The sequence below is a fragment of the Manis javanica genome, chromosome X (genome assembly GCF_040802235.1).
Source record: "Manis javanica isolate MJ-LG chromosome X, MJ_LKY, whole genome shotgun sequence".
Taxonomy (NCBI): Eukaryota; Metazoa; Chordata; class Mammalia; order Pholidota; family Manidae; genus Manis; species Manis javanica.
The window spans coordinates 91,766,555-91,792,530 of record NC_133174.1 but is presented as its reverse complement, the minus strand read 5'-3'; the positions used below and the strand labels follow the sequence as shown (position 1 = coordinate 91,792,530).

Sequence of the window (25,976 nt, the reverse complement as noted above, 5' to 3'; positions counted from 1 at the left end):
CCAAGACCCCATCCCTATATAACACTATATACATTCTTACTGTTACTTTAAACATGGTCTTATCCAGTGTGAACAGCAATTTATGCTTTACTTATTTTTGTTTGCCAAAAAATGAAGGATTTTCTTCTTTGCTTAATGCTTAATGAATTAATCTTTTATTACTGTATCTAGGCTTTCTATTTCGGAAAGAAAACCTTGAAAGTATGCTATTGTAATTGAAATTGTATTACAACTGAAAGTCAACTATATTGGCATCAGTTTGCATTGTTGCAAGTAATTGCAAAAACCTTGAACTCCATCTTAGGATGACTGATTTAGTTAACAGGGGCTCCTTATCACCATATTTTTATTAAGGGGGTTATTAATTAATGTCTGGTTGTAAAAAAGATCACAAAATTTTAACATCTCTTGGGCTCCTATCTATTTATTCACTAAGGAATCATTCACCTAATGACAAACAAAATGCTTTTTCTATCAAAATTCTTTTTAATTCTCCCACTCACCTGGCTCTGGGACGTTAATAGTCATAGTGAATCAGAAGATTAGAAGGAAAGACCTTTAACAGAAGGAAAAAGCCCACGCATCATTGTGCCCAAAGACAATTCATCAGACCTGAAGTGTTGCTACAGAATTAGCATTATAGCAACTATTTCTCTACCACTAAAGGACCAAAAACTAATAAAAGGTTGTTTCTTATTATCCAGAAACCTCTATGACTTGAAGGATTAATAAGAGCAATTTTTTGTCACTAGTCTGAACAAGATAAAGGTAGATCATGATCATGGTAGGTAATTGTGTTCCACTTATTAATTGGACATCGGAAGAAAATACTAATGGATGTTTCCAAAGGAATTGATTGGGATACCCCTGGCTGTTGCTTATTTCCCAATTTCAGCTATCTAAGTTAAATTGAGTAAGACTCTAGGAAAATGCACAATGGAACCTTGATGATAGGGTTCCTATTAGACAACTGCTGAACAAATGATAATTTGACCTTCAATGACTTTTTGGTTTGGGATCTTAGGGTTTCTTGAAACTTTGAGTCCCTAATGAGAAAGAGGCTTCACCCTTGGTCTCAATGTCTTAAACATACTGACACTTCAAGATAGGACTGCTGCTAAAATCAAACTAGATACAGGCCTAGAATATTCAAGTTAGTAGGCAGAAAATGTAGTTAATATATCCTCTGCATAATCAACATCCAAGCCTGAATTGGGATGAGCAGGATACCAAATAAATCTTCTCAGCTGTTTTGAGCAAGTTTTTCATCCTAGGTTGTAAGATGAAGTATCTTATTCAGCAAATTTCTGTTATAGTGAATATTTATATATCAGAGTGGAAAATCCCTCAATTTCAATTTCTCTCATAAAGTTGATTATCTTTGCATTCTTTTGCTTGACATGTAAGCAATATGCTATTACATTCTCTAAGCCCATGGTGAGCTTTTAATTCACTTGACCATAATCCTAACCCAGAGAGTAGGATTCTGAGAATATAGATAGGTTCAAGTGTAGTTCCAGGGAAACTTTACTCATCAATTAAGGCACCTCTTAACCTCTTGAGGTTGGCCTGATGGAGGGAAATCATATTCCTCCATAAAGCCACTATGAGAGAGAATTCTAGGCAAGAGAGCCATGGAGCTAGTGGCACTAATTGTGATCATACTTAGCTGCAGTGGGCAACTTGACTGCTTGTGTTCTGTACTTGGTCCTCTTAAAATAAATGAGAATAATGTAAAAGTTTTATAGTTTTCTATGTTTGAATTTCCCAGAATAAATTTGGGTTAGGTTGCAGGTTAGTGACTATCCAGAAGGCAGGCTGAATGTATTCTGTTCGCTTGACTTCTGTTGTTTTTATTTCATCTTGAACATGTGAAAAATTAGTGATTTTTTAAACTTTTAAGGTTGACTACCTGAATTGAAGAGTTTTACAACAGAGAAGTAAATGTCAACAGTCTCTTGTGTTGCTGACACACATGAATCAGTGCTAATACAGAATCTTTGTCTTAACTCTGAACTCTACATGTAAATAGATCTGCTATTGACAAAAAAGTGCATTTTGATATTTGGATTTTTCTAAACTAAATATACTGCTCTGCTAGACTCTTTGTTTTGCTGGCTGTCTGACCATTTCCCATCTCTAAGTATGTGCTATTTTCTCCCAGTAGACTCAAAAGTTCTAACAAGTTCTCAAAGGGCAAATCTTACTATTCCTGCTAGAAGCAAACTGAACAAAAACTAACTTCCAGAAAACATTGCTTCTGAGAAATTTTCAAATATCACCAAGAACAAATGGTTAAAAGGAGAAATAGAGCTAAGGCAATAAAACATCAAAGTATTAATACTGCGATAAGGGTAGAAAACACATCTAAGGTTTCACCCTTGGTATTCAGCTTTTTAAAAGCAAATAGGTAGTGTATATTAATTTGCAGTATACTATAATTGTGTTCAAAATTTATTTCAAGTCACAGAAAATATACAAACTATGACAACAGAATGAATTGACTTTGTTCTGAGAGAAGGTGATGGGGGTCCTCCACCTGGCACCACTTTGAGTCATTCAAGAGTTAGGATGCAGAAGTCATCTTTTTTTGCAACATTTCAACAAAGTTATGGGATTAGTTTCCAGATTGTTGCCAGGTATTTTTGAAAACCTGTAAGGAAAAGTTGGGAGAAAGCCATTAGAAGTAAAGATGAAGTTCTCTTCCCTAAACACCAGGAAAAAACTTTAAAAGGTAGGGGAAGGGAGGCTATGCCTAAGAGCAAATCATCAGGGATGGATCCTAATGTGTCTGTCTCCTGCCTCCCCAAGATAATCATCCTTTACAGCAAGGTTTCTCAACAGCACTACTGACATCTGAGGCCAGATAACTATGTTAAGTGGGGGCTGTCCTGTGCCTTATAGGTGTTTAGCAGCATCTCTGGTCTCCAAGCACTGAATGCCAGTAGAACACCATACCCCCTAAAGTTGTGACAATTAAAAATGTCTCCAAACATTTCTATATGTCCTGTAGGGGGCATTGCCTCTGGTTGAGAACCACTGATCTAATGGTAATGGTAATGGTATATGAGCAAGTCAGTGACAGCAGAGATGGATCACAACTAGCAAGGTATAGGATGGAGAGAGAGCCAACATTTCAGCTACAGTATGAACAGATGTCAGGAAACACACATGAAAACTTCTGCATAAAATCATATGCAACTACATGCACACCACACACACACACACACACACACACACACACACACACACACACACACTAATGTGGGTTTTAAAAAAATGGGGAAAACTGAGTAAGGCCTATAGTCTAGTTAACCATAGTGTTCCAATGTCAATTTCTTGGTTTTGCACTACAAACCAAAAAGATATTTTTGTACAACAGCTTCTCAAGATGTTATCATGGGGGAAGCTGGTGGTAGGATACATGAGGCTCTTTGTATTATTTTTCCAATTTCCTGTGAATTTACATTTCAAAATAAAAGGTAAAATAAAAAAAAAAACTTGCCCTGTGGTATATGTGCAAGGCTTTGAAATGAGACATCTTACAAGCAAGAATACAAAATGAAAGAACTTTCAGAAGCATTTCTACCTCCACTATCCAAAAATGATACAGTTGACTCTTGAATGACACAGATTCGAGCTGTGTAGGTCTACTTACATGGATTTTTTTCAATAAATATATTCAAAGTTTTTTGGAGATCTGTGACAATTTGAAAAAACACTTTCTTTTCTCTAGCTTACTTTGTTGTAAGAATATACAGTATATAATACATACAAAGTATGTGTTAATCGACTATGTTATCAGTAAGGCTTTTGGTCAATAGTAGGCTACTAGTAGGTAAGTTTTTGGAGAATCAAAATTATATGCAGACTTTAAGTTTTGCACAGTCAAAATAAATAAATTAGAAAAAGTAAAAGAGAGGAATAGTTTTTTACCTATTCCTCTAAATAGGCAATTTATACCTTACTGAAGAAAACACAATGCTTCAAGTATCTGCTGTAAGAAGTTCAAGTACTGGTCATACCAAAAATCTAGCCACGCATCCTTCTATGACAGCTTCCCATTATAGTTCAGTCATTTAAATTCTAACCTCTAAACACAGATATGATTCATATTCCAGTTTGGTTGTTTTAATGACATTAAACATATGGACTAAAATACAATACTGCTAATTAGTATAAATGAGTTCACTATTATAAGATAGTATATGAATGGGAATTATAATACAGATGGAGCAAAAACAGAAATTCAAAATGTGATATTCCAGCTGATGTGACAATGTGGATTTTAAACTGTTTTCAGAAAACTGTATTGTTTATGAAATACAAAATGTTGGGGAAAACAATTTTAAAAAGAAACACCAATACATATAATCAAGATACATCACATGATTATGATCTTTTTTACCTGACTGATGAGAAAGAAAAATAAGGGCAGCAGTATACAGCAACCTCTGAAATGTATAGGGACTGATGGTGATGGCAGACATTCACTACCTTAAATTACATGCTGTAATAGTTAACCTAAAAAAATTTAATATAAAATAAATACTGAAAACTAAAATATTTATATATTTTCTTGAAATGCTTTGTATTTTCTCCATTTTGATTAGAGAGTTTGGAATTAAATGGCACAACTGACTCTGGAAGGATACACAGCAAACTATATTTCGAGGGGTTATGTCTAGGAAATGAGACTGAGAAGCAGAGCTTTTGACCCTGAGCTTTTTACATTTCTGTATTTGAGTAGTTTTGTTAAATTGATCATAGGTTACTTTTGCCATTAGGAAAGAAAGGCTAAAAAAAGAATACAACCAATAATTCAGAAACTGAACAAATGCCTAGCCTTCCCCTATCCCAATAGGGGCTGACCTACTGAAGGATGAGAAGTCTAGCCAAGAGGAGTGCAGAGCTCAGAGCATCTTGAGATCAGGAAAGTCTTGTTGGTTAAAGTTGAAAGCATATACCCCAAATGCACAGGGAGCTTGTCTGGCCAAGGCATGGTAAATCTGCTCACCTTTCAAGGTGCTCCAGTGGATTTCTGTATTTGTTCCTTTAAGATCAGGATACTCTGCCTCTGCTCAGGAGGCAGCATGGCAATCTGGTCTGCAGTCAGCTGAAGAACCTGCATGATCAAAGCAGCCTGTGCAGAGAGAAAAAAGGTAGTGAGTTTTAAGGGTGGCAGCTAAAAAAAAAAAACCAGCTTCTGTCCAAAAGGAAGGATATCTCAGACAGAGAAAACAGCAGGCCAAAAATATCCCCAAACAAAACCAGCTGGTGAGAAAAGGCACAATGAAAAGCACAAGTACAATGACACCTAAGACTAGAAGACTTGAAACAGACACCTTCATGAACCCAAAATTCTTGCAGACTAAGATGGTATCTGGGAGCCCTGGGATGTCTTTAATTTTTACTCTTTTGAAAGTCTTTCCTTATCACAAGGTTTTAGCCTTTCTGTCAGACATGAGCTCCCCATTAATGGTCAAATACAGAAAGATTTACTCAGGGAAATCTGCCATTGTTTTTACGAATAATGTAGAAAAGGATTTTCACATCAATATGGCCTACACAAAAAAACTGCTATTGGTGAATCAGTTGGCAATGTAAAATAAGATGCCATTTACAGACATCCACTGGAGAATTTTAGGACTAGGCCCACAAGTTTCAGGTAACAAGATCATAAAGAGTTCAAAGAATGAGTATCACTTCCAAAGGGACTCTGAAGACCCAGGACCGCCACATGGTAACTGAAAAGAGAAATCCAAATGACTTGTGCACACGGGAGCAGTCAGCCAGCACTGCTTACCTTCTCGTGGTCCTGTGGAGTGACTTGGCTCTGGCCAGGACTAAAGCCACCGGGCTGTCCTCCACCCTGAATGCTTGTTCCTTGCATGCCTGCTCCCTGCATGACTGAGACCTGTGTGTACAAGGAGAAATGAGGAGAGATTTTTGGAACTTCTCATACAGGCAAACAGAATCCAGTCATAGCTATGTGAAAAAACGTGATTCAATTATGATATGAGTGAAAAGAGCAAATTAGTGACTCTGGAGGTAATTTTCTACTGTTAGAAATGGCAGAAGGCAGGGTTTAGTCAGAGATCAATTAGCAAGTTAGACACATTTGCTTACAACAGCTCTAGCATCGTCAATGAATATCGCACAGCACAATGGGATACCATCAAATCAAGCAAAATTCATCCATGTAAGCAAAGAGAAAACTGAGAGTATCCTGGAAACTAGTGCTCAGTGGAAACAGCAATGAAAGCCAACAGTTTCTAGAGATAATATATGCTGGTCCACTGGGGAAGCTACATTCACAGGGACACTGCCTATCTCTAGTTCAATCAGATACAGGTAATTTGTCCCAAAGGGCCCTGTCCCACGGGTAAGGCAGAGACAATCATCATGGCAGAGGCAGAAAGGCGATGGGAGGGCCTCTGGGGAAAAGCCTGCTATTAGCCCAACATTTGCTTTTTACAACTTACTAGAGAAAACACACAGCAGAGGGCTTTCTGCTTAATACAGACCAAGAAATATGACTGATCAGAGTTAAAAGAACAAAGTGCAATTATATCACAGTTTTTGGTATTTAAGATCTTTGCTGAGTTCAGTCTTTGAAAAGACTAACAAAAGCCAAGGAAAAGGCCTCAGAGCACCCAGTCTGTTAGAAGGTCCCTATGCTGGAGTTATGTTCACACTCAGGCATTCACCCAGAGCTTTAAGGTATTCTTATTAAACATAAATTGTTAATAAGCGTGAAAAGAAATGTGGATAAACCATTAGGAGTAGATACCATGACAGTAATGTGAAGAGCCAGGTGACAGCCTGACGGTGAAGGAGACCAGAAACCAAAACAGGAGATAACTATGCTTTCTATTATAACATATACAAACTGGGTACATTTAATGATAACCTTGAGTAATCAAAAACAATTAAAATAATTTTTTGTACCCTGTTTAAGTAGGAAAGGAAGCATAATAAATACACTTTATTATCACTTTCTGTTCTTTATCAATACTGAATCGAGACCTGTCTGAACCTCAGTGTTCTATTATGGATCTGGAACTTCTACGAGAGCAAGTTTTCTAAAGCTTTAGTCAGTACTCATTTGAGGTACTGTAATGTGATCTAACTATTCAACGGTGGCTATTTAAAGCTCCCAGCAGTACTTGTTCTAGGCAGACAAGTAATCATACAGGTGACCACACATCCAGATTTGCCTAAGACTGTCCTGCTTTATGCTTTTGCCCCAAAGTAATTACTGGCAGCACTCTCTCTTCAACGTACTGTTTGGGTGATGAGTCATTTAACCACCCTAGGAATAATAAGCCTCTTACCAACAAGTTTCCAACTAGGTGGACTGGAGTTAATTTTAAAATCTGACTTAAAATTATGAATTAAGGGTAAGTTCAAAAAACATGGCACAGAACAGTGAAAGGAGGGAAAACAATTTATGTATATTCATATTTGAAAAAGTATATTTATTTGCTAGAAAAATACATTTAAAAATCTAATACATGTGATTATCCATAGGGGAGTTATAAGGGAGATGGGTATAGGGGAGGGAGTGAGGTTCTCAGTGTATATATCTTCTCTATATGAGTGAATATATTTTATATATTTACTTATAAGTGAACATATTAATTTAAACAATTTATAAAAGGTTTGAAGATTCATTTTTTATTTTCTCCACCTCAGATCTAATTGGCTTTATAGAATATACAAATGAAAACTATATAAACCTAGTATTAGAATAATGAGTTCAAGACCTAGCAGAGATAAAGCAAGACATTATCCAAAATGGTCTTCCAACCATTACTTTTGACCTCCTTCTCCACAGCATTATTGACAGAATTACATGAGCATATAATGTGGTTATTGCCACCTGTCTCCCCAACTAGAATGCAAGCCCTATGGAGGGCACAGACTTTGGTTCCCACTGCTGTATCCCCAATATTTAGAGCTCTGTCTGATACACAGTAGGGGCTCAATAAGTATTTGTTGAATGACTGAATGAATGCATAAAAATCATTTTTATTATAAGGCTATTAACCATAGAGGACACAATAAACATCAAGGCCCATGAACACATTTTTTCAAAAGTACAGCTTGAAAAACAACAGAACAGTTTTCTTCTACACATACCAGAAAACAACGTACTCATGTTTTATATTAAAGAGTGGGGAGGCAGACACATATACACAACGTGCAGAAAACAGGACAGAGTGGTACAGTGGGAAAAAACAGGGGGCTCTATCCCTTGTCCTGCTACTTTTTAATTGTGTGAATTTGGACAAGTCACCTGAATTCTTGGGTCTCAGTTTCCAAACCTATAAAATGAGAGAATTGGATGATTGACATGTTCCATTCTAGCTGACAATGTCTCTCTCTTTCTCTCTCTCTCTCTCTCTCACACACACACACACACACACACACACACACACACACACACAAACACAGGGGAGGAAGAAACACAGACATATGGAAGAAATACATAGAGGATGGAGGAAGACACACAGGAGAAAGGAGGGGCTGGAGGGAGATGAAAGGACCAGTGTATAAAAACTCAGGATACACACACACTACCTCACCACAATCAACTGGGGCAGAAGAGGAAGAAGATGACAACAATCATAGACCACCATATAAATATAGCTGGAGAGAGCCAAATAAAGAGAAAGAAGAGATAAGAATTCAGTTCCACAGGTTTAAGGTGAGCACTGCCAATTATCTTTCATACTCCACTGTTCACTTAGGCTATGTGATGAAAGTAAATTAAAATAGGCTTCTGTAAACCAAAGATTATCTAAATGGCCACTAACAGCTTTCATATGCTCTAATGCAGTGGTACGTAGGTTCTTTTAAAAATTATCCATGCCTATTCTCTCTCACTTACCAACTTTACATTTCCCTGTATGGCCCCGGAAGATGACTGGTTAGCCAGAGACGGGTAAGATTCCTCAAGGGAGGAACAACCTAAGACAGGCACAGTCGCAGGGGGGCCATCAGGTGAGAAATTGGGGAACAACAGTGGTGAAGCTTAGAACCTCATCCCCCCGCTGTTTTGAGAGAAAGCTTCTGCATCCGTGGATGTTTTATTGCCCTTGTCTAGCTTGGATTAGCACATAGTCTACAGGCACACACATGATCATCTACAATTGCTCTCTTACAACACTAAACTATGTTTTCTACCTTTATCTTGCATCTACCTACCACTTCAGCATTTTATTAAAAAATAATAATAATAATAAAGGGAGAAATGTGGGATCCACATATAAATCAAGTATACAAATCAAACGAATATTCATATTTGACCTGATTGTTTATAATTCATAATGCGTGATCAAAACCGAAAGTTTCTGTGATGAATGCCCTTGTACTGTTCACCATGTAAGAACTTATTCACTATGTAAGAATTCATTCATCATGTAAGAACTTGTTTGTTATGCTTCAGAAGATTGGAGACTGATGAGAATTAGGCTTGAGATGGATTAATGATTATGCATTGAGCATTGACCCCCTATACAGAATTTTATTGTTGTTAACAACCATTTGATCAATAAATATGAGAGATGCCCTCTAAAAAAAAAAAAAATATCCATGCCTAGAGTCTACTGATATACTATCTCCTAAATTTTTAGGGGCTCTGCTCTGAATGGAAGAGCTCCTGAAATTGTGGGACAAGGTTGCTCTTTTGGACTATAATTCTGACGGCCAGAAAATCACTTTAAAGGACAGAGAAACTAAAGGAAGGGAGATTCTAACCTTCCCTTTCTAACAAGCTGAGAAATGGCTCCAATCAGAACAGTAAATAATCGGGCTCAATAATCAATTCCTGGGTAGATCAAGATTTCACATAGAAGTTAGAAGTGAATTACACATACCTGTCTGGATCCCTGGGGGCCAACTGTCCCCATGTTAATTGGACTGGGACCCTGGATTCCACTAGGTATAGGGCCTCTAGGGCCAGGGACTGGGCCTCTTGTGTCCATGCTTCTGGCCTCCATCCCCCTGACTTCCATCGCACGGGCCTCCATCACACGGGCCTCCATCACACGGGCCTCCATTGCTCGGGCTTCCATTGCACGTGCTTCCAATCCTCTGGCATCTAATCCTCTTGCCTCCATGGCTCGTGCCTCCATCCCTCGTGAATCCATGCCTCGGGGATCTCTTCCGCCTATAAAGGAAGTTGCAAGAAAATCACTGTGTAGTGGCTCACCTTTACTGCAGTAAGAACCAACTAAGAAAGAAAGATGGAAATCTATTCCTCCAGTCACGTCTCTCCCCAAGTACATAAAACAGCTTTTTCCTCCCCAATTTTTGAGTTGCAGAAACACCTTAAAAATGCTTGCCAACCCTATTGCCCAGCCTTCTTTATTCCAGACTAGAGCCCAAGAACCTGGCTTATCATCAGCCCACAGCTACCAGGCAGCCTTGTGAGGTAGTCTCCCCTTACCTCTGCCATCCAAGGGTGGACCCCTCTGATCTAGCATGGGTCCTCTTGGCTCAGCCATGAGAGGCCTGGGCTCAGCTAATGGCCCTCCCCTCATCTCATGTGGGGGTGGGCCACGGCTGTCATGGCCAGGGACGTGGTGCATGGGTGGACCCTGGTGAGGGGGTCCTAGGTAACCTCTAGAGATAGAGAAAAATGTTACATTTTAAAACAGAACAAAACAATAACCAAAAAGCGTCAACTAGAATATCATTAAGTAAAAATCAGACAAAGAACTGATAGAAAGAAACATCAGCCTATGAATGCTAAGAGAGTAACACCAAACAGGTCAAAGAAAAGCTATGGAGATAAAAATTATGTATTCCAGAATTTCAGACATAGGCACTCAAAATTATAGGAGTGAATGGATATCCATTATATAATGAGTATGCAATATAGTGCTTGAGGACATGGGTTATTGTATGATTTAAATCTAGGCTCTATTACTTATCAGCTGTATGATCCTGGGCACATTTACTTAACTTCTCTATGCCTCGGTTTCTTCATCTGTAAAATGTGACTGATATTAGTATCAATCCCACAGGGTTGTGTGGATTTAAAGAAATGATCCAATTATAGTACTCAGAGCAGAGCCAGAGGCATAATCTCTATTAGTATCAATTATTATTATTTAATTATCATTGCTATTAATATTGCTACTACCAATGAACAATTTAAACTTTTCCTGTTCAGGTATGTGTGCTAGAATTTCCAATTTCTGAAGATGAAGCAGCCATGGCTAGTTTCTTTCCCTTCTATGTTAGTGCTTACCTTGGCTCTACCTCTCCAGTTACAGAAAGTAAAGTGCCTCCACGGGGGTCATTTGGAGCATCCCCTAACAGGCCTCGAGGAGTTGGGACGTTGGCAGGCAAGGGCCCACGCTGCATAGCTGCTCTGGGGTCTTGCATCGGCACTGACAGGGAAACAGACAGGGAGTTACTGCTGGGAAGGTCTCATAAGGAAACAAGAAATGACTCTATATACCACTGACAACATAATTCAGACACCTTAGAGTGGGTGAAACCTCACCACAGCAGACTCCTCTTGCAGCTCAAGAACAGAAGCAGGGTGTAGGCAGAATCTGTACCATGTCAGAGGTATGGATGGAATTATATAAAGAGCAAACTGGGGAGCAACCTGCCAAGGACTAGCACTGCAACCTGAAGAGACTTATGCTCCTGGGTTTCTCACAATTTTAGTTCAAGGACCAGAGTCACAAAAGAGAGGTAGGGTCTTGGCATATGTGAATACTGCCATGGCTCTGCAAGAACCTGCTGTCTCCTTACAGACTGCTATTCCATCCAAGCCTCCTGACACCAGTAGGGAGGGAGTACAGCCTCGGACAGATGCCCATATCATCCATGTTCTCTGCCCTGTGTGAAGAGGTCAATCTTAGGCTTGTGGCCCCAACAGGAAAAAGTTAAAAAAAAAAACAACCCAAAACACTACCCTTTTGGGTTCCGAACGTGAGGATGAGTGCCAAGTAGCCCTTGTCCTCTCAACGTCCCACCCTCAACACCACAAGCAAAAGGAAACCCACAGATACAATGGGTACCTTGAACACGCTCAATTGATGCAGGCCCGGCAGGTCCCACGGGTGAGTGCTGTAGAGCTCCTAGGTAAGCAGTGAGTTCAAAAGGAGAAAGAGCAGACACTTAAAACAGCTTGCACATACAGACAGGAACACACAGACAGACACTGGAGATTTACACATATAAGCTAAAAAGCCAAGATTTTATCGTCCCAGGCTATAAAATCTTCCCAAACTATATTAGGTTCTTTGCAATTCAAAACTGTTCTACTTTGATGTGATTGCTTCCTAAGGTGAAAGGTGTGGGCCACTGATTTTATCTGGACAGGAATAATCAGCCACTTGCAATTTCCACCTTTATTCCTATGATTTCCCCTTAAATCTCCCTATGATACCCCTAAAAAAGAAGCAAAATATAAAAAGGATGGTTCTGAGTCTCTAGTTAGGAAAAGAACATAAACATATTTTCATAAGCAAAAAAAGAGGAGAAACTATGTTGAATTTGGAAGGCGAGGTTTACTCTGGAGAGGCCTGTGACAGAAGTGGGGCAGAACTATTTTTGCAATATTTTAAAGCACAGAAATTTCTGCTATCAAAAAGTTATCCAATGGGGAAATGCAGTGAATGAGCTTTAGCCAAGGAAAGAGAACACCACTGCTCAAGAAATGCTCTGCCACTGCAAGCCTTCGAAAATAAGCAAGCGTAATGACAAGTACAAAGACTTATGAGGATGACAAGCGCACCAACAGTAAACAAAGGTGACAGAAAGCAAGAGGAAGTATTTTCTCCAGCATCTCATGATCTCCTTTCACCATTACAAAAGTGCAGAAGAAACATGGATTCTAAGAAGAGAGAGACAAACTGGGAACAAAGGGAAAGATTCTTGCTTCCTCTGCTGGGTACTGAAGGAAAACTACAAAAGAAAACTCATCTCACTTTGTCTTTTCATGAACACATCCTTGATATACCTTCAAGGCTTGAGTCATTTCCCTTTGTTAACTTTTGACTACAAAGATGAGGCTAACTGCAGCAGGAAGGGGGATGTCTTGTGGAAGTATGGATTAAACAGCTAAAGCTTGCTTGGTTGACAGGCTTGGGGAGAGGTAAAAGTATGACTAAATCCCCAATTCCTTCTCACTATCACAAAAACACTTTGGGGTACATACACCTTCTTCTGATAGTGGCTCAGGGGGATGGGGGGCACAACAGCACAGATGCATGGGCATCTTAGATGAGGCACTTGGCTAAGAGCTTGTCTCCCTGTCAACTGTCTGACATATAGTTTTGTCACATCAGCAACCAAACTCGTGTACATCTTGTTTTATTGTGCTTTGCTTTACTGTGCTTCAGAGATACTGTGTTTTTTTTTCTCATAAATTGAAGGTTTGTGGCAACCCTGTGTCAAGGAAGTCTATCACTGATATTTTTCCAAGAGCATTTGCTCATTTGGTGTCTCTGTGTCACATGTTAGTAATTCTCACAATATTTTAAACTTCTTCATTATTATATTTATGGTGATCTCTGACGGTTGACTACAATTCACTGAGCACTCAGATGATGGCTAGCATTTTAAAATTAAGGTATGCATCATTTTTTGAGCCATAATGCTATTACACACTTAAAGGGTAAAGTGTAATGTAACTTTCATATGCACTAAGAAACCAAAAATTCATCTTACTTGCTTTACTGAGCCATTTGCTTTCTTGCAGTGATCTGGAACCAAACCCACAATATCTCTGAGGTGTGTCTATACAAACCATAGAGAAGGCATATAGAACATAGGCCTCTATCTTAATACTTGCTTTGAAAAAAACGGGTTTCACTTATAGGCCATATGCTAAGAAAAAGTAACGTAAGCTTCTCTATGCTTGTCCAATGCAGCAGTTCTTTCTCATCACAAGGACACAGTGAATAAGACGACACTGAAGAGTATTTTGGGAAGTTAATGGAGGCAGTGTAGGTTCACAGGAAGAAGATAGGTTTTGAAGCCAGAGACTTCAGAATCTTAGCTGTGCCATTTAGCAGCTAGAGGGGAAAATGTGTGCACCAAGTCCAGTCTATGTTACTCAGATATCAGTATTTACTTACCATGCCCCCTGAGTAAATAACTTAGAACTGAGCTTCCATCTCAACACAAAAACTGAAGTTGCTGCCACATAACTCACAAGGCTGTTATGAAAACTAAAGTGCGTGGCCTGTAATATGCACTCAGTTTTATGGTTAGTTACTTCTATTTTCTCACTCTCTCACTTCCTAATGTTTTTAGCTGAACCACTGCATTTTCTTTTTCTTCAAAGTCCAGTAACAGAGAAATAATGTGGAGACTTTGGCCCAGCTTCTGTGACATCCAGTGTTACTGCCACAGTACAACATACACTTATCTAGTAGGCTTTACAGAGCTTTGATCCCCTCCTGGTTTTCTCTGGGGTTTATTCTTTTATATAGCCAGCCACATAGTACATGCTCATTATTATAATTCCTTACTCAGTCAACAGACATCAATGTAGTGAGAAAGAACATCTCACTAGAATCACTAGACTGTCAGGAAAAGGAGCTATTTATCAAATAGAAACAAAGGATCCATTTGCTTCACCATCAATTCTCACAGAGTTGGGTTCTGAATCACTAGATGGAAGCTCTAGATTAGTGCTATCCAGTATAACTTTCTGCAATGATGGAAATGTTCTGTATCTGCAATATCCAGGATGGTAACCACTAGCCATATGTGGCTATTCAGCATTTGGAATGTGACTAGTGTGACAAAGACACTAATTTTAGATTTTATCTAATTTCAAAGTAATTTAATTTTAATTAATTTAATATTCAAATAGCTACATATGGTTAGTGGCTGCCATATTCTTAGTGCAGATATAGAACACTTCCAAGTCTGTTCCATGTTAATCAATCATTAGTATTTATTTACCTTGTCCCCGCTCCATGGACACTGGTCCACTTCCTGGCATCCCAACCTGGGCCTGAATTCCTCCTGGAAGATAATGGGCAGGGAAGAAAAACACAAATTAGACCTTGTGAAAATGTTAACTCAGTGGCTGAGTTAACAAATTTTTCCTTTCTGTCCCACAAGCAGAAACCTATAAAGGAAGACTGTAACTGCCACTGAACAGTGCAGTTATATAGAAGATGGAGTTTGTTAGTATACTTGAGGCTTCAGTGACAGAAAAGTGAGTTCAATAAAAATGCTTAGTCTCATTGGTAACCCAAACCTTGGCAGGACATTCTCCTGTAATACAGGAGAACAAGGGCACGTACCCACAGAACTCCACTCACAGGAGGCAGTACTATAACCTGAGTATTTTGTAAATGTGTGGGGATATTTTTCGGTTGAGATAAAGCTTTGTGGGGACAAAGCTGGCATTTAATGAGAAGCCAAAAGGGACACTAAATGTCCTGCAATGGATGGCAGAGTCCCTCAAAATCAAGAATTACCCTGTCTTGCTAAACTTTCAAATGTCTTGTTGAACATTCACACAAATGAAAACCTATTTATAGTTATCTGAACTTAGAATATAACTTTCATTTGTAAACAAGTTTTGCCCTATTTACACACACACACACACATATGTAAGGATACATATACTAAATCTTCCAGAAATGTAATTACTGAGTAAATCACGGGGACCATACTTTGTTAAGAACTTCACTGAGAGTTTTCACAACAAAAAATCACATCACCATGAATGGATGAAGAAGATGTGGTACATATACACAATGGAATACTATTCAGCCATAAGAAGAAAAAAAACCCTACCATTTGCAACAACATGGATGGAGCTAGAGGGTATTACGCTCAGTGAAATAAGCCAGGCGGAGAAAGACAAGTATCAAATGATTTCACTCATCTGTGGAGTATAAGAACAAAGAAAAAACTGAAGGAACAAAACAGCAGTAGACTCACAGAACCCAAGAATGGACTAACGGTTACCAAAGGGAAAGGGACTGGGGAGGATGGGTGGGAAGGGAGGGATAAGGGGGAAAAAGGAACATCAGGATTAGCATGTATAATGTAGTAGGTATAATGTAGTGGGGGAGACATGGGGAAAGCAGTATAACACAGAGAAGACAAGCAGTGATTCTTTAGCATCTTATTACACTGATGCACAGTGACTGTAATGGGGTATGTGGTGGGGACTTGATAATAAGGGGAGTCTAGTAACCATAATGTTGTTTATGTAATTGTACATTAATGATAGCAAAATAAAAAAAAATCACATCACCAATGTCAACAGTCTTTGTGGTATTTGAGTTGCCAAAACAACATACCTGTACCTGTCTACATTTGTAGCTTTTACATTCATGGTATAGTGCAAACATCTGATTGCTAACTTTTGTTTTCTAGTGTAGTTGTGCCTGGATACTTGCATAATAAAAATATTTACTTATTATAAATTAATTTCCTCTTACTTCTCTTTTATATTTTAGTTAGGGCATTATACTGATGTTTTTGGAAATCACGTTAAGTAGATTATATCATTTGTGCGTTTCAATTCAGGATACTAACCAGTTTCTGCAAAATACCTGTTATGAAAAGGGGCCACTGGGTCTAACAGGGTTGAGAATCACTGGTCTACTCTAACCAGGTGAAGTATGATGAATGCTTTACAAAGAATGTTCATGTACCACAAGTCCTTGACTGGTCCTTTCCACGTAGCAATAATTCTCTTTTCTTCAAAGGAACAATATATGTTGTGAGAGGAGAGAAAAGACAAGCTAAACTGTTCGCAATGCATCAATATTCACCTAAAATACCAAGTACACCGTCATGTTCTCTTATTCCATTTTACATACAGACCAAAGAGCCATGGATTGAGAACCTGAACCCATGCTAGCCCTCTCCCTGCTACTAAATAATTGTGATTCTGAACAAATGATTTGATAAAATTAACATATTCCTAGGCTTCTAAATCGCTAATGAGTTGGTCTAAACAAGTGGTTCTTAGAATGTGGTCCCCAGACCTGTAGCACCAGCATCAGCAGGGACTTACTAGAACCACAAATTCTCAGGACCCTACCTCAGACCTGCTGAATGAAAGTCTGGGAGTGGGGACAAGCAACCTGTGTCTTAATAAGCTAGTAAAATGATCCTAATGAACACTAAAGTTTGAGAACCACAGGTCTAAATAATTTCAAAGCTCTCTTCCAGCCATAACATTCCACGATTTATTCAGACCATTTCCAAAACAACAGTATAAAGATTTAGGAATTATTGGCATAGTCTCTTATATCATCCACTATCACATAATGGTACTTTTATTTGTATGGGTTAGCTTCCAGAAGTGGAATTGGTGGGTCAAAAGGTATGTGAATTTTCACAAACAGATTACTTTCTCTCTATGAAACTTTTGTTAGTCTGATGGGCTTAAGTAAAGTGCAGTCTCATTATCTGCAATCCCAACAACAAATCAATGTGCTTCTGTTGTCATTTGGATTTGCTCTCCTGTGAAGTGTCTACTCATTTTCTTTCTCTGCTTTTCTACCAGGTTGTTTACCTTTCTCATCAACTGTTAAAAGAGCTTTGTACAGGTATCTCAAAAATCTTTATAAGTTTTAAGTTTTAACAACTTCAGAAGTATAAATTCTATAAACTCAGAAAAAAAGTCACTTGAAAATTCAATTATTTAAGTTCCTTTTATACTTACTTTCAACTTTTATATTAATTCCCTCTTGGTATCTTTTCAAAAAAATTATTTTTCTAATTCTTTAAAATTAGTACTTAAGAGTTCCTTTATTCTTTAACAATATAGAAATTTATGACTATTCATTTTTCCTTTAAGTATTGCTTTCACTCTTTCCCATACTTTTTTGTATGAGATGCACTACTTTTTGTTGTCTTTTAGGTAATTTATAAATTTCTTTTTATTTCCTCTCTAATTCAAGGATTACCTAGAGCATGTTCCCTAATTTTCCTATAAAGGTTTTTTTTTCCAGTCACCTTTTAATTATTTCTAATTTTATTGGCTTATAATCAGAGAATGGGGCCTATAAAATCTCTACATTCTTAAATTATTTTATGGCTAAATACGTGGTCCTTTTTTTTACTGTTTCATGGTCATTTGGGGAAAAAAGTACATTCTCTAGTCAAAAGATATAAAGCTCCCTCTATATATTAAATCAAACTGATTATTTTATTTCTCAGTGTCCTTACTTATTTTTTGTCTAAAAGCACAAAGCTACTCCAAGTGTGATCCAAAGATGATGCTGAACCACACACTGTAAAATAAAAGTTCGTGACAATGTTAAGTACAAAAATGGAGAACAGACACTTCCAAACTTATAGAACAACTTGACACTGTTATGACATCCAAGTGCACAGTCAGTACACTTGTCTCACGGATCAGGGTATTGACCAGTTGGTGTTTTTCAACTCATACAATGAGCTGCACATGTCATGGTCGTATGCTTGTCATGTGCAGTCGGACCACATTACAACTTGTGATTATTTTAAGGTAAGTTAAACACCTATAACTCAAAAATGTATAAAATACAGAATCCATTTCTTTCACTGAAGGAAAACTTACTGTAAGTCTATAAGATAAATGAAAATCATAAGTCTGCTGAAATCTCTTTAAAAATCCCTTCTTACAATCCTAATCAACTTAGATTTTTAGATTGGTTTCTCTATAAAATAGAATAATTTAGATTCAAATTATCCTCTATGAGTAGTGCTGTAGTCAATCTAACCCAGATTAGATAAATTAACAAGCAGATTTTTTGCATAAAAAACTTCAAATGTTGATGTGTACATTGTTTTCACATAGATGTTTCATATGGGGAATCACTATTTCATAACTTTTTTAGTTACAACTGTTGAATGACAAAAAGCTGTTAAGTGTAATTGTAATACTCTGTTAATTCACATATATATATATTATATATGTATACTTCCAATGAACATATACAGCTTTAAAAATTTTTTCCTTTTGTTGTTTTCTCTGATTATATTTAATGAAATGCAATTTCATGTCCCTTAAACACAACAATAATGAATGTGACCATGTATTTTGTTCTGTTTTTATGTGTATTTTAACCTAACCTTACTGTCTCTGGCTTTTAATGAGATAATTCGGTCCATTCACACTTAGTGGAATAATGACTATGTGAGATTTTATTCCTTCCTCCTTACTTCATGCTTATTATTACTTAATTCACACTGTTGTCCTTTTCTCTGTATTTGCTGTCTTGGTCTACTTTTCATTCATTCCATTTCCTGCCTTGTTAATTTGGAAGTTTTACTGTACTTTCCCACTTTACCATCTTTTTCCCTGCTCTCCTAATGAGACATACAGAATTTCTATGTATGAAACAACTGTTTCCTCTACTAGGATATATACTACCTAGCTGTATTATCAATTTTATACCAAGATCTCATTACTACATAATAATATGGCTACACTATGCCATTTGGTGTAACAAAACTTAAGTAAAATACCAAAATAGTGAACACTCTAAATGAAACATACCTCCAGGAGCTAAGGAACCAGGGCCAGGTCCTGTTACAGAAGCTGGTAATTGCCCTGGTGCTGGAATTCCAGCCTGCATAGAAGCTTGCATCAGATGAGGTGCACCATTGACGTGCATTCCACTCTGACCAAGAGAAAAATCAGAGTATGTACATGTCTCTGTGAAGACTCAACACACAAAGTCTATAACCTTAAAGAACTCTTCAAATTGACACACCCAAATAGTCTACCAAATATCCTTTTGTATATCATCTCTTATGCAGCATCAGATTTACAATAAGCTTTAAATAGAAGTTGCAATACATGCAATGAGCCTGGTTATATAGAACACAGTTAAGATCGACCATCTCTAAAAGTAGAGACTTACAAGTCTTAACTGTGTGACAAGGCCACATAGAGCACCTATTATTGACTTCATGACTAGGGCCTAGAAAAAAGGAGGAAAAAAAAAAACTGCCTTCAACCCAGGAAGAAAAAGAGGAGACTGGGACTTTTTTTTTTTTAAAGGACCTGACAGCAGTATGCATTTTTAAGATGAAATCTTTCTTTTTATTTGGTCAATCTTTTCTCATCCCTGTCTGGAATAGGAAGAGCTCAATAAAGAATAAAAGCTCAGTCATTAAATAAAAAATCACATATACTTTCAGAGAACACAGCAGAAGTAAAAGAGAAAAGAAGAAACTGTACAGTAAGGTGGTTAAGGGAAAATGGGCTAAGGTCAGAACCAGGTTCAGATCCTGGATTTACCACTCAAAATTATGTTAGTTTTGGACCAGCTAACCTCTCTGGGCCTTAACTTTTTTTCCTTCTATTTCTGAGAAAATATTTACTGAATTAGAGCAGGGCTTGACAAACTATGGCTCATGGGCCAAATCTGGCTCACTGCCTGGTTTCACAAATAAAGTTTTACTAGAACACAATCAGGCATATTGGTTTATCAACTGTCTGTGGCTGGTATCACATGGCAAAGCCAGAGATCCCATATTATGAAAAGGCAAAAATATTTACTATCAGGCAACTTACAGATGTTTGCTGACCCCCACCCTAAACCTTTGTGTGATCTACTCAAGTTGTGTATCTCTGCCAATCTGAAAGATGAAAAATGGTAGCTTACAATATGTTTATCTTATTTTGAGGTTGAGCACTTTTTCTTACATTAAATATATATTTATATTCCCACTTTTGTGAGGTATATCCATTGCATTTTTCCCCTGGGTTACTTGTAATTTTCTCACTAATTTGTAGATTTATTTATTATGAAAAATTCCAGATACATAAATTGTATAGAGAATAAAATAACCACACAGCTTAGGAAATAAGTTATATATACAATTGAAATTTTCCTGTATGATCTTCCCCAACTGCATCCTGTGTCCCCTTCTTAGACAGCCAAAAAATAATTCTTACAGAAGTTTTGTTATTTTATGTAAATCATTAAATGCTGCACATATATTTTGCAACTCACTCTCAACATGTTTTTGGGATATATGCAGACTCATATATCCCATATGTTGGGAATGCTTCTAGATTCCGTTATTTCACTTTTGTATGGTATTATATTTATGAGTTATTTGTGTTGACATCCTGTATCCTAGTTCATATTAACTGTGATATGGAATTATGTTTTGGGAAGTCATTTGTAGTGACACATGCAGTTTATTTAACTGTTGTAGGGTATTTCATTAGATAAATACTCCATATTTTCTCCATTTTTCCTTTGATACACACTTGGGATGCGTCCAATTTTCCACTATTATAATGTGGCAATAGACAATCTTGAACATGACTAAAGGCTCTTAAGTAATTAGCTTGTTGCCTATCATGTGTGTGGTAAACGCTCCTTCCCAATTTGTTATTTGGAGTTTATTTCCTTTTCTCCATACAGAATTTCCATTTTCAAATGTATCAATTTTTTATGGCTTCAGTGTTGTGTGTCATGTTTGGAAAATGAGCATACGTTTTTCATCTAAGTATTGAGATTTAAATAAGAGTGCCAACCTCATACAATTGCTTTAAATACTAAATGAGACAATGTATATGGAATAAGAAAGTGCTAACCAGTGCCACACATGCACATACATATAAATATTAGCTTATAATAAAGAGTATATAGGAAGAATCTCTTTGTTTTACCAACTTGGCACCAAATCTAGTCATTCAGATGTCATGTACTCTGCAACCTGAAAATTGTTTCATGCCTGGCAACTGAAATTATCTCTGGCTCCTGACAATTCTTCTCTCAATATATCCTCCTAAAATGAAAATGATATTCTAAGACATAACAAAAAATAAGACATAAAGCCCTACCAAAGACTGGGCTTGAGGGGCCTGAGGATTCTGCTGGTTCACTGACACATTAGATCCTGAGCCAGGCCCAGCACCGTGCACTTGCTGAGGGTTGCCTGCAATCAGCGTTGGGATATTTGTCTGTCGATGCAGAATTTTCTATAAAGTAAAAAGAGCTATTTTAACAATGCAATCAGGTAGATAGTTCCTATCCCACTCAAGGTTTATCCTAGCATTTCCATGAAAGAACCAGAAGCACTCACCAAGGCAATCTCTGGATCCACAATTCTCATCACTACCTGTGCTTGCAGCAAAGCATAAGCCAGCTGAGGGTTCTGAAGTAACATGTTCCGTGCTTCCTGGGGACTATTCTGGACACAGAGCTGAGAAGATATACAAATTCATAATCAGGTTCAATACTTCTTAAAAACTAATAATGATTTAGAGCTATTCCTATCTGAGAAATTTAATATTCAAGAGACTTTTAAAAATATTATCAGTTTCTGCATAACACACAACAAGATCTTGGTCATGGCAGTAAAGAGAAGGAAGAGACATTTTAAAGACCATAACGCCACCATTTTGGGGAAAAAAAACACATTTTTATATCTACATCTGATATCTAAGGGTCATAAAAATCCAGCCAGATTATGTAGGTGTGTTTCCATGTGTGTACAAACATGGAAAGCTGTTTGCATGAAATGTAAAATACACTGCACACATGTGGAACACTGAAGGTGTAAGAAATGGTGGTCAACAGGTACACCTTCTACTTGAGCTCAGGGAATCTTCTCTATTAACTTTATCAATTAACTCCTTGAAAATATGATGTGATTTGGTTTATTCATAACCTAATGCCTCCTCCCACCTTCATTTGTTTCATCAGCTCAAACATCTGCTCTGGTGGAAGACTAGCAACTGCTTTGCTAATGGACTCAGGGGCATCCTCAGGACTGATGGTCTCTCCATAAGGTGACTCAATGACAGGGGCACCAGTGCCAAGGCCTAATCAGGAAGAGAGTACAAGAAAGTTAAGGAGGCAAAATAAAAAGCTAAAATCATTTCAAGTATCTACTTTCCAGGGCTGCTGCAAGGACCTACTGATAATTTTAAATTCTCTGGAGCTGAGAAATAAGTGATTTGCAAGTCCCTTATTTCGGTGGAGGAAAGTGAGAGTGTATTTTCTGTTCTCAGAGGAAAGCTGGGACCGAGATCATGTAGGTGGACAATGTTAACCTAAATTAGGGACTAAGTATATGAATTTCCTTTGACAAGTTATTTCAGAAGCAAAAGGTTTAAATAGAAAAAGATGCTAATTATAAAATGGAATTCTCAGATCTATTACCTCATGAAAAAAGCCATAAGAATGCCTTTGTACCCTACGAATTACAGACCTGGCAACACAGAGTGAGTGGCAGACACTAATGACATAGCACAACTAATGACCTGGTGACCCTGAATTCATGTTCAATAGGCAATCAACTCCTTAGCAACTGAAGGACTTCTCAAGTCAACTTCACCTTGTTTCTCAAAGATATACACTTTCCTAATGCAGGCACCTCAGATGGCTCAAGTAAAGAAGCTGTGTGACTAATCATGTCATCAGATGCTAAAACATATAAATGGAAAATCTTCATTGTTACAGCTTTACTAACTCATGCTGTACACAAACTGTGTTTATACTCACTTTTCAGCTCTTCTTTGTTCTTTTCACTGGCAGCATTGTCCACCCGAAGTGCTCTCCCACTGAATTCACGTCCATTCAAGTTTCGCATGGCACTAAGTGCTGTCTCTTGGTCTTGGTATTCACAGAAGCCATAACCCTTTGGCTTTCCTGTCTCCCTATCATATACCAACCTGGAGAGCAGAATCAAGTATCAGACACAAATGTTACATACATACAGGGTTCCTGCTAATATGGCTGTGTTCTAATTTGGTCTGCTGTTAAGACAAATAACATTATGACTGACTGCCTCCCTGAAGTATTTTTTAAACATTTTTTAAATGAAAAAAAAATGTATGTTTTAAGCAGAATGAAGGGGAATTGTATGGTATATAAACTCTCTCTCAATAAGGCTGTCATAAGCAAATGAAAAGAAAGAGTGCATATGAAAAATCACTAGTAAATACCTTGTCATTATTATGAAGGACCAGATTTGTAATTTTAATAAACTCCCACCAAGTAGTAAAAGGGGATCTCACCTGAAACTAACAACAGGTCCAACCTCAGAAAAGATGTCTTTTAATTGCTCTTCAGTAGCCTCATAGGGAATGTTCCCCACTAAGGAAGGAAACATAACATTAACACTCTGAGTTTATAACCTAGATCTTCATTGAGAAAGTAAATAGTATTTACTTATATTACTGAAAATGCAACTGGCTCAAAATATAGTGTCCCTACAATCCCAGTTCCACAGCACTCCCTTAGACAAGATCTTAATCTTGTCTGCTGACTTTAAATAGAAGAGAAATAAATCACTGAGACTAAATACAAAAGGTGTAAACACTCATAAATAGCAGTGTTCAGATTGATCTGACAAATGTTAGACTTTTAATTTGGTGAAAATAAAGATGTAGGTATTGGTATTTACCTGAAGATCTGTTAAGTCTTATCAATAACTACCAAACATATCAATAATTTTTAAAACCGACTCATTTGTATTTCCACACATGCACACACTCAAAGGAGAATGACCATGAATGTAGTGAATGTTTAAAAATTAACTGTTTTGTCAAGTCCTTTTTAAGGTGCTATAAAATCACCCCACGTCCTTAGAAAAAAACTAATTTCGACTGAAAAAATTACTCAGAATAAATTCTATCCCCGTTAAAATTTCTTCAACGAGGTCTTAATGGCACATTCATTCATTTACCTACAATCGACCTAAGACGCCAGATGGCCGCTACCTCTATCAACAAACTAAAATGTTACGGGTAAAAAGCAAGGGATGAAAGTACTTATGAAAGCTTGGTTAGTGGACACACGGAAGTATACCCTCAGCACATGTGTGTTCTGGGATAGGGGTCTGTGAAGTAGCACGGGACAGTTGCCATGCGCCCTCGCTTCTAGATAATAACTGAAGCTCCTGAAAGGAGAAACGCAGAGAAGGTGAATGCTAGTTTAACTTCCTCAGCCACACCGTGGAAAGGCTGCGCGATCTCAGGGGAAGGGGAGCATCACTTTGCCTCCACGACTCCACCAGGCTGGCTGCCCCACAAGACAGGCAAGTAGAGCTGCAGGCCCGACCCATCATCGGCTCCCGCGGCGACTCATGAGGTGCAGGGAGCATTCCTCGCCGCTCCCTGTATCTTTCTGTCCCTCCCCGATGCTTGGCGTCACCGAATTCCTCTCACCGAACACCGAGCGTAGAGAACGATCCACCGCAGGGTCTCTCACAGTCAAACCCGCCATCTCTCTCGTCTGGGGGCTTCCGGTACGTCAGAGCACTCTTACGTATGGCGCGTGGCTAAGCACCGAATACACTTCTGAATGGCGCGTGAGCCGGGAAGCCACTAGGCGGGGTGGACGCAAGATCCCGCCCATGACGTTAGACGTCATCAGCAGGCGCGCAATACGTCCATGAGAGCAGTAACCCCAAAACCGATAGGCTGCTAAAATATACTCCGTTTTCTGAGTCGGATTAGTGCGGGCCGGGGCTAATTTGAAGTACCCTGTAGACTTCCTTATTATTCACTTTCTTTTCGGAAAATTCAGGAATCATCGATCAAAATAAAGATGGCGGTAGCGGCTTTACCATGGTAGGGGGGAAGTCATTTGCTAACAACTGTGGCACTTTGGTGTTACATCCGCCCTATTAGGGGCGGTAAATGCTTGGCCCCGCCCTGGCGGCGTACATAGTATCATTTTTACAAAACCTGTGGGTGTAACCAGTGGGATGAGGAGAGAAAGTCGCGGCTGACTAGAAAATGAGAGAGGCTCTCAACGTCAAGGCGCCAACATAGCTGAGGAGATGGGGAGGTAAAGGGTGAACCAGACCCCTGTCAGCCCTCTTGTAGCCCCCCGGGCTCGGTGTGCTTGGTGGTACGGCAAGATTTGAACACTGCCTGCGGCTCCTCCCAGTACACGGAGAATATGGACGGCTCAATATATATTTTTTAAAAATCCAGAATGGCAATTTAATGATTTGTAAAGAGAAATACATATGACAACAGCCAGAACCTTGACATA

General features: G+C 38.2%; 1 protein-coding gene across 5 annotated transcripts; it reads right to left on the bottom strand.

Moving 5' to 3' along the window:
* Positions 1 to 5: 5 nt before the first annotated feature.
* CSTF2 (cleavage stimulation factor subunit 2) lies at positions 6 to 25,293 on the bottom strand. 5 transcript variants are annotated; one of them, XM_037010924.2, is made up of 16 exons: positions 25,142 to 25,293; positions 23,990 to 24,068; positions 23,475 to 23,644; positions 22,656 to 22,792; positions 22,051 to 22,170; positions 21,809 to 21,946; positions 19,502 to 19,625; positions 14,947 to 15,009; positions 12,048 to 12,107; positions 11,764 to 11,865; positions 11,264 to 11,405; positions 10,457 to 10,632; positions 9,885 to 10,177; positions 5,807 to 5,917; positions 5,018 to 5,143; positions 6 to 2,653 (listed from the first exon to the last, which is right to left on the bottom strand). In XM_037010924.2, the coding sequence occupies exons 1-15, from the start codon at positions 25,197 to 25,199 to the stop codon at positions 5,021 to 5,023; spliced, it is 1,896 nt and encodes a 631-aa protein (XP_036866819.1). In that variant the 5' UTR covers positions 25,200 to 25,293; the 3' UTR covers positions 6 to 2,653; positions 5,018 to 5,020. The 5 variants fall into 5 exon arrangements, with proteins under 5 accessions (XP_036866819.1, XP_017514390.1, XP_036866829.1 ...); XM_017658901.3 differs by having other exon boundaries at positions 11,779 to 11,865; XM_037010934.2 differs by lacking the exon at positions 25,142 to 25,293 and adding an exon at positions 24,928 to 25,120.
* Positions 25,294 to 25,976: the final 683 nt, after the last annotated feature.

Bases quoted from the DNA above. Each gene is read 5' to 3' on its own strand.
- CSTF2 (XM_037010924.2), bottom strand. From the start codon at position 25,199: ATGGCGGGTTTGACTGTGAGAGACCCTGCGGTGGATCGTTCTCTACGC. The intron at 22,793-23,474 runs GTGAGTATAAAC...CTTCCTGATTAG, and splicing joins GAACAAAGAAGAGCTGAAAA to GCCTTGGCACTGGTGCCCCT. The intron at 11,406-11,763 runs GTTCTTGCAGAG...TTTCCCTGTCAG, and splicing joins AGTCTGTAAGGAGACAGCAG to TGCCGATGCAAGACCCCAGA.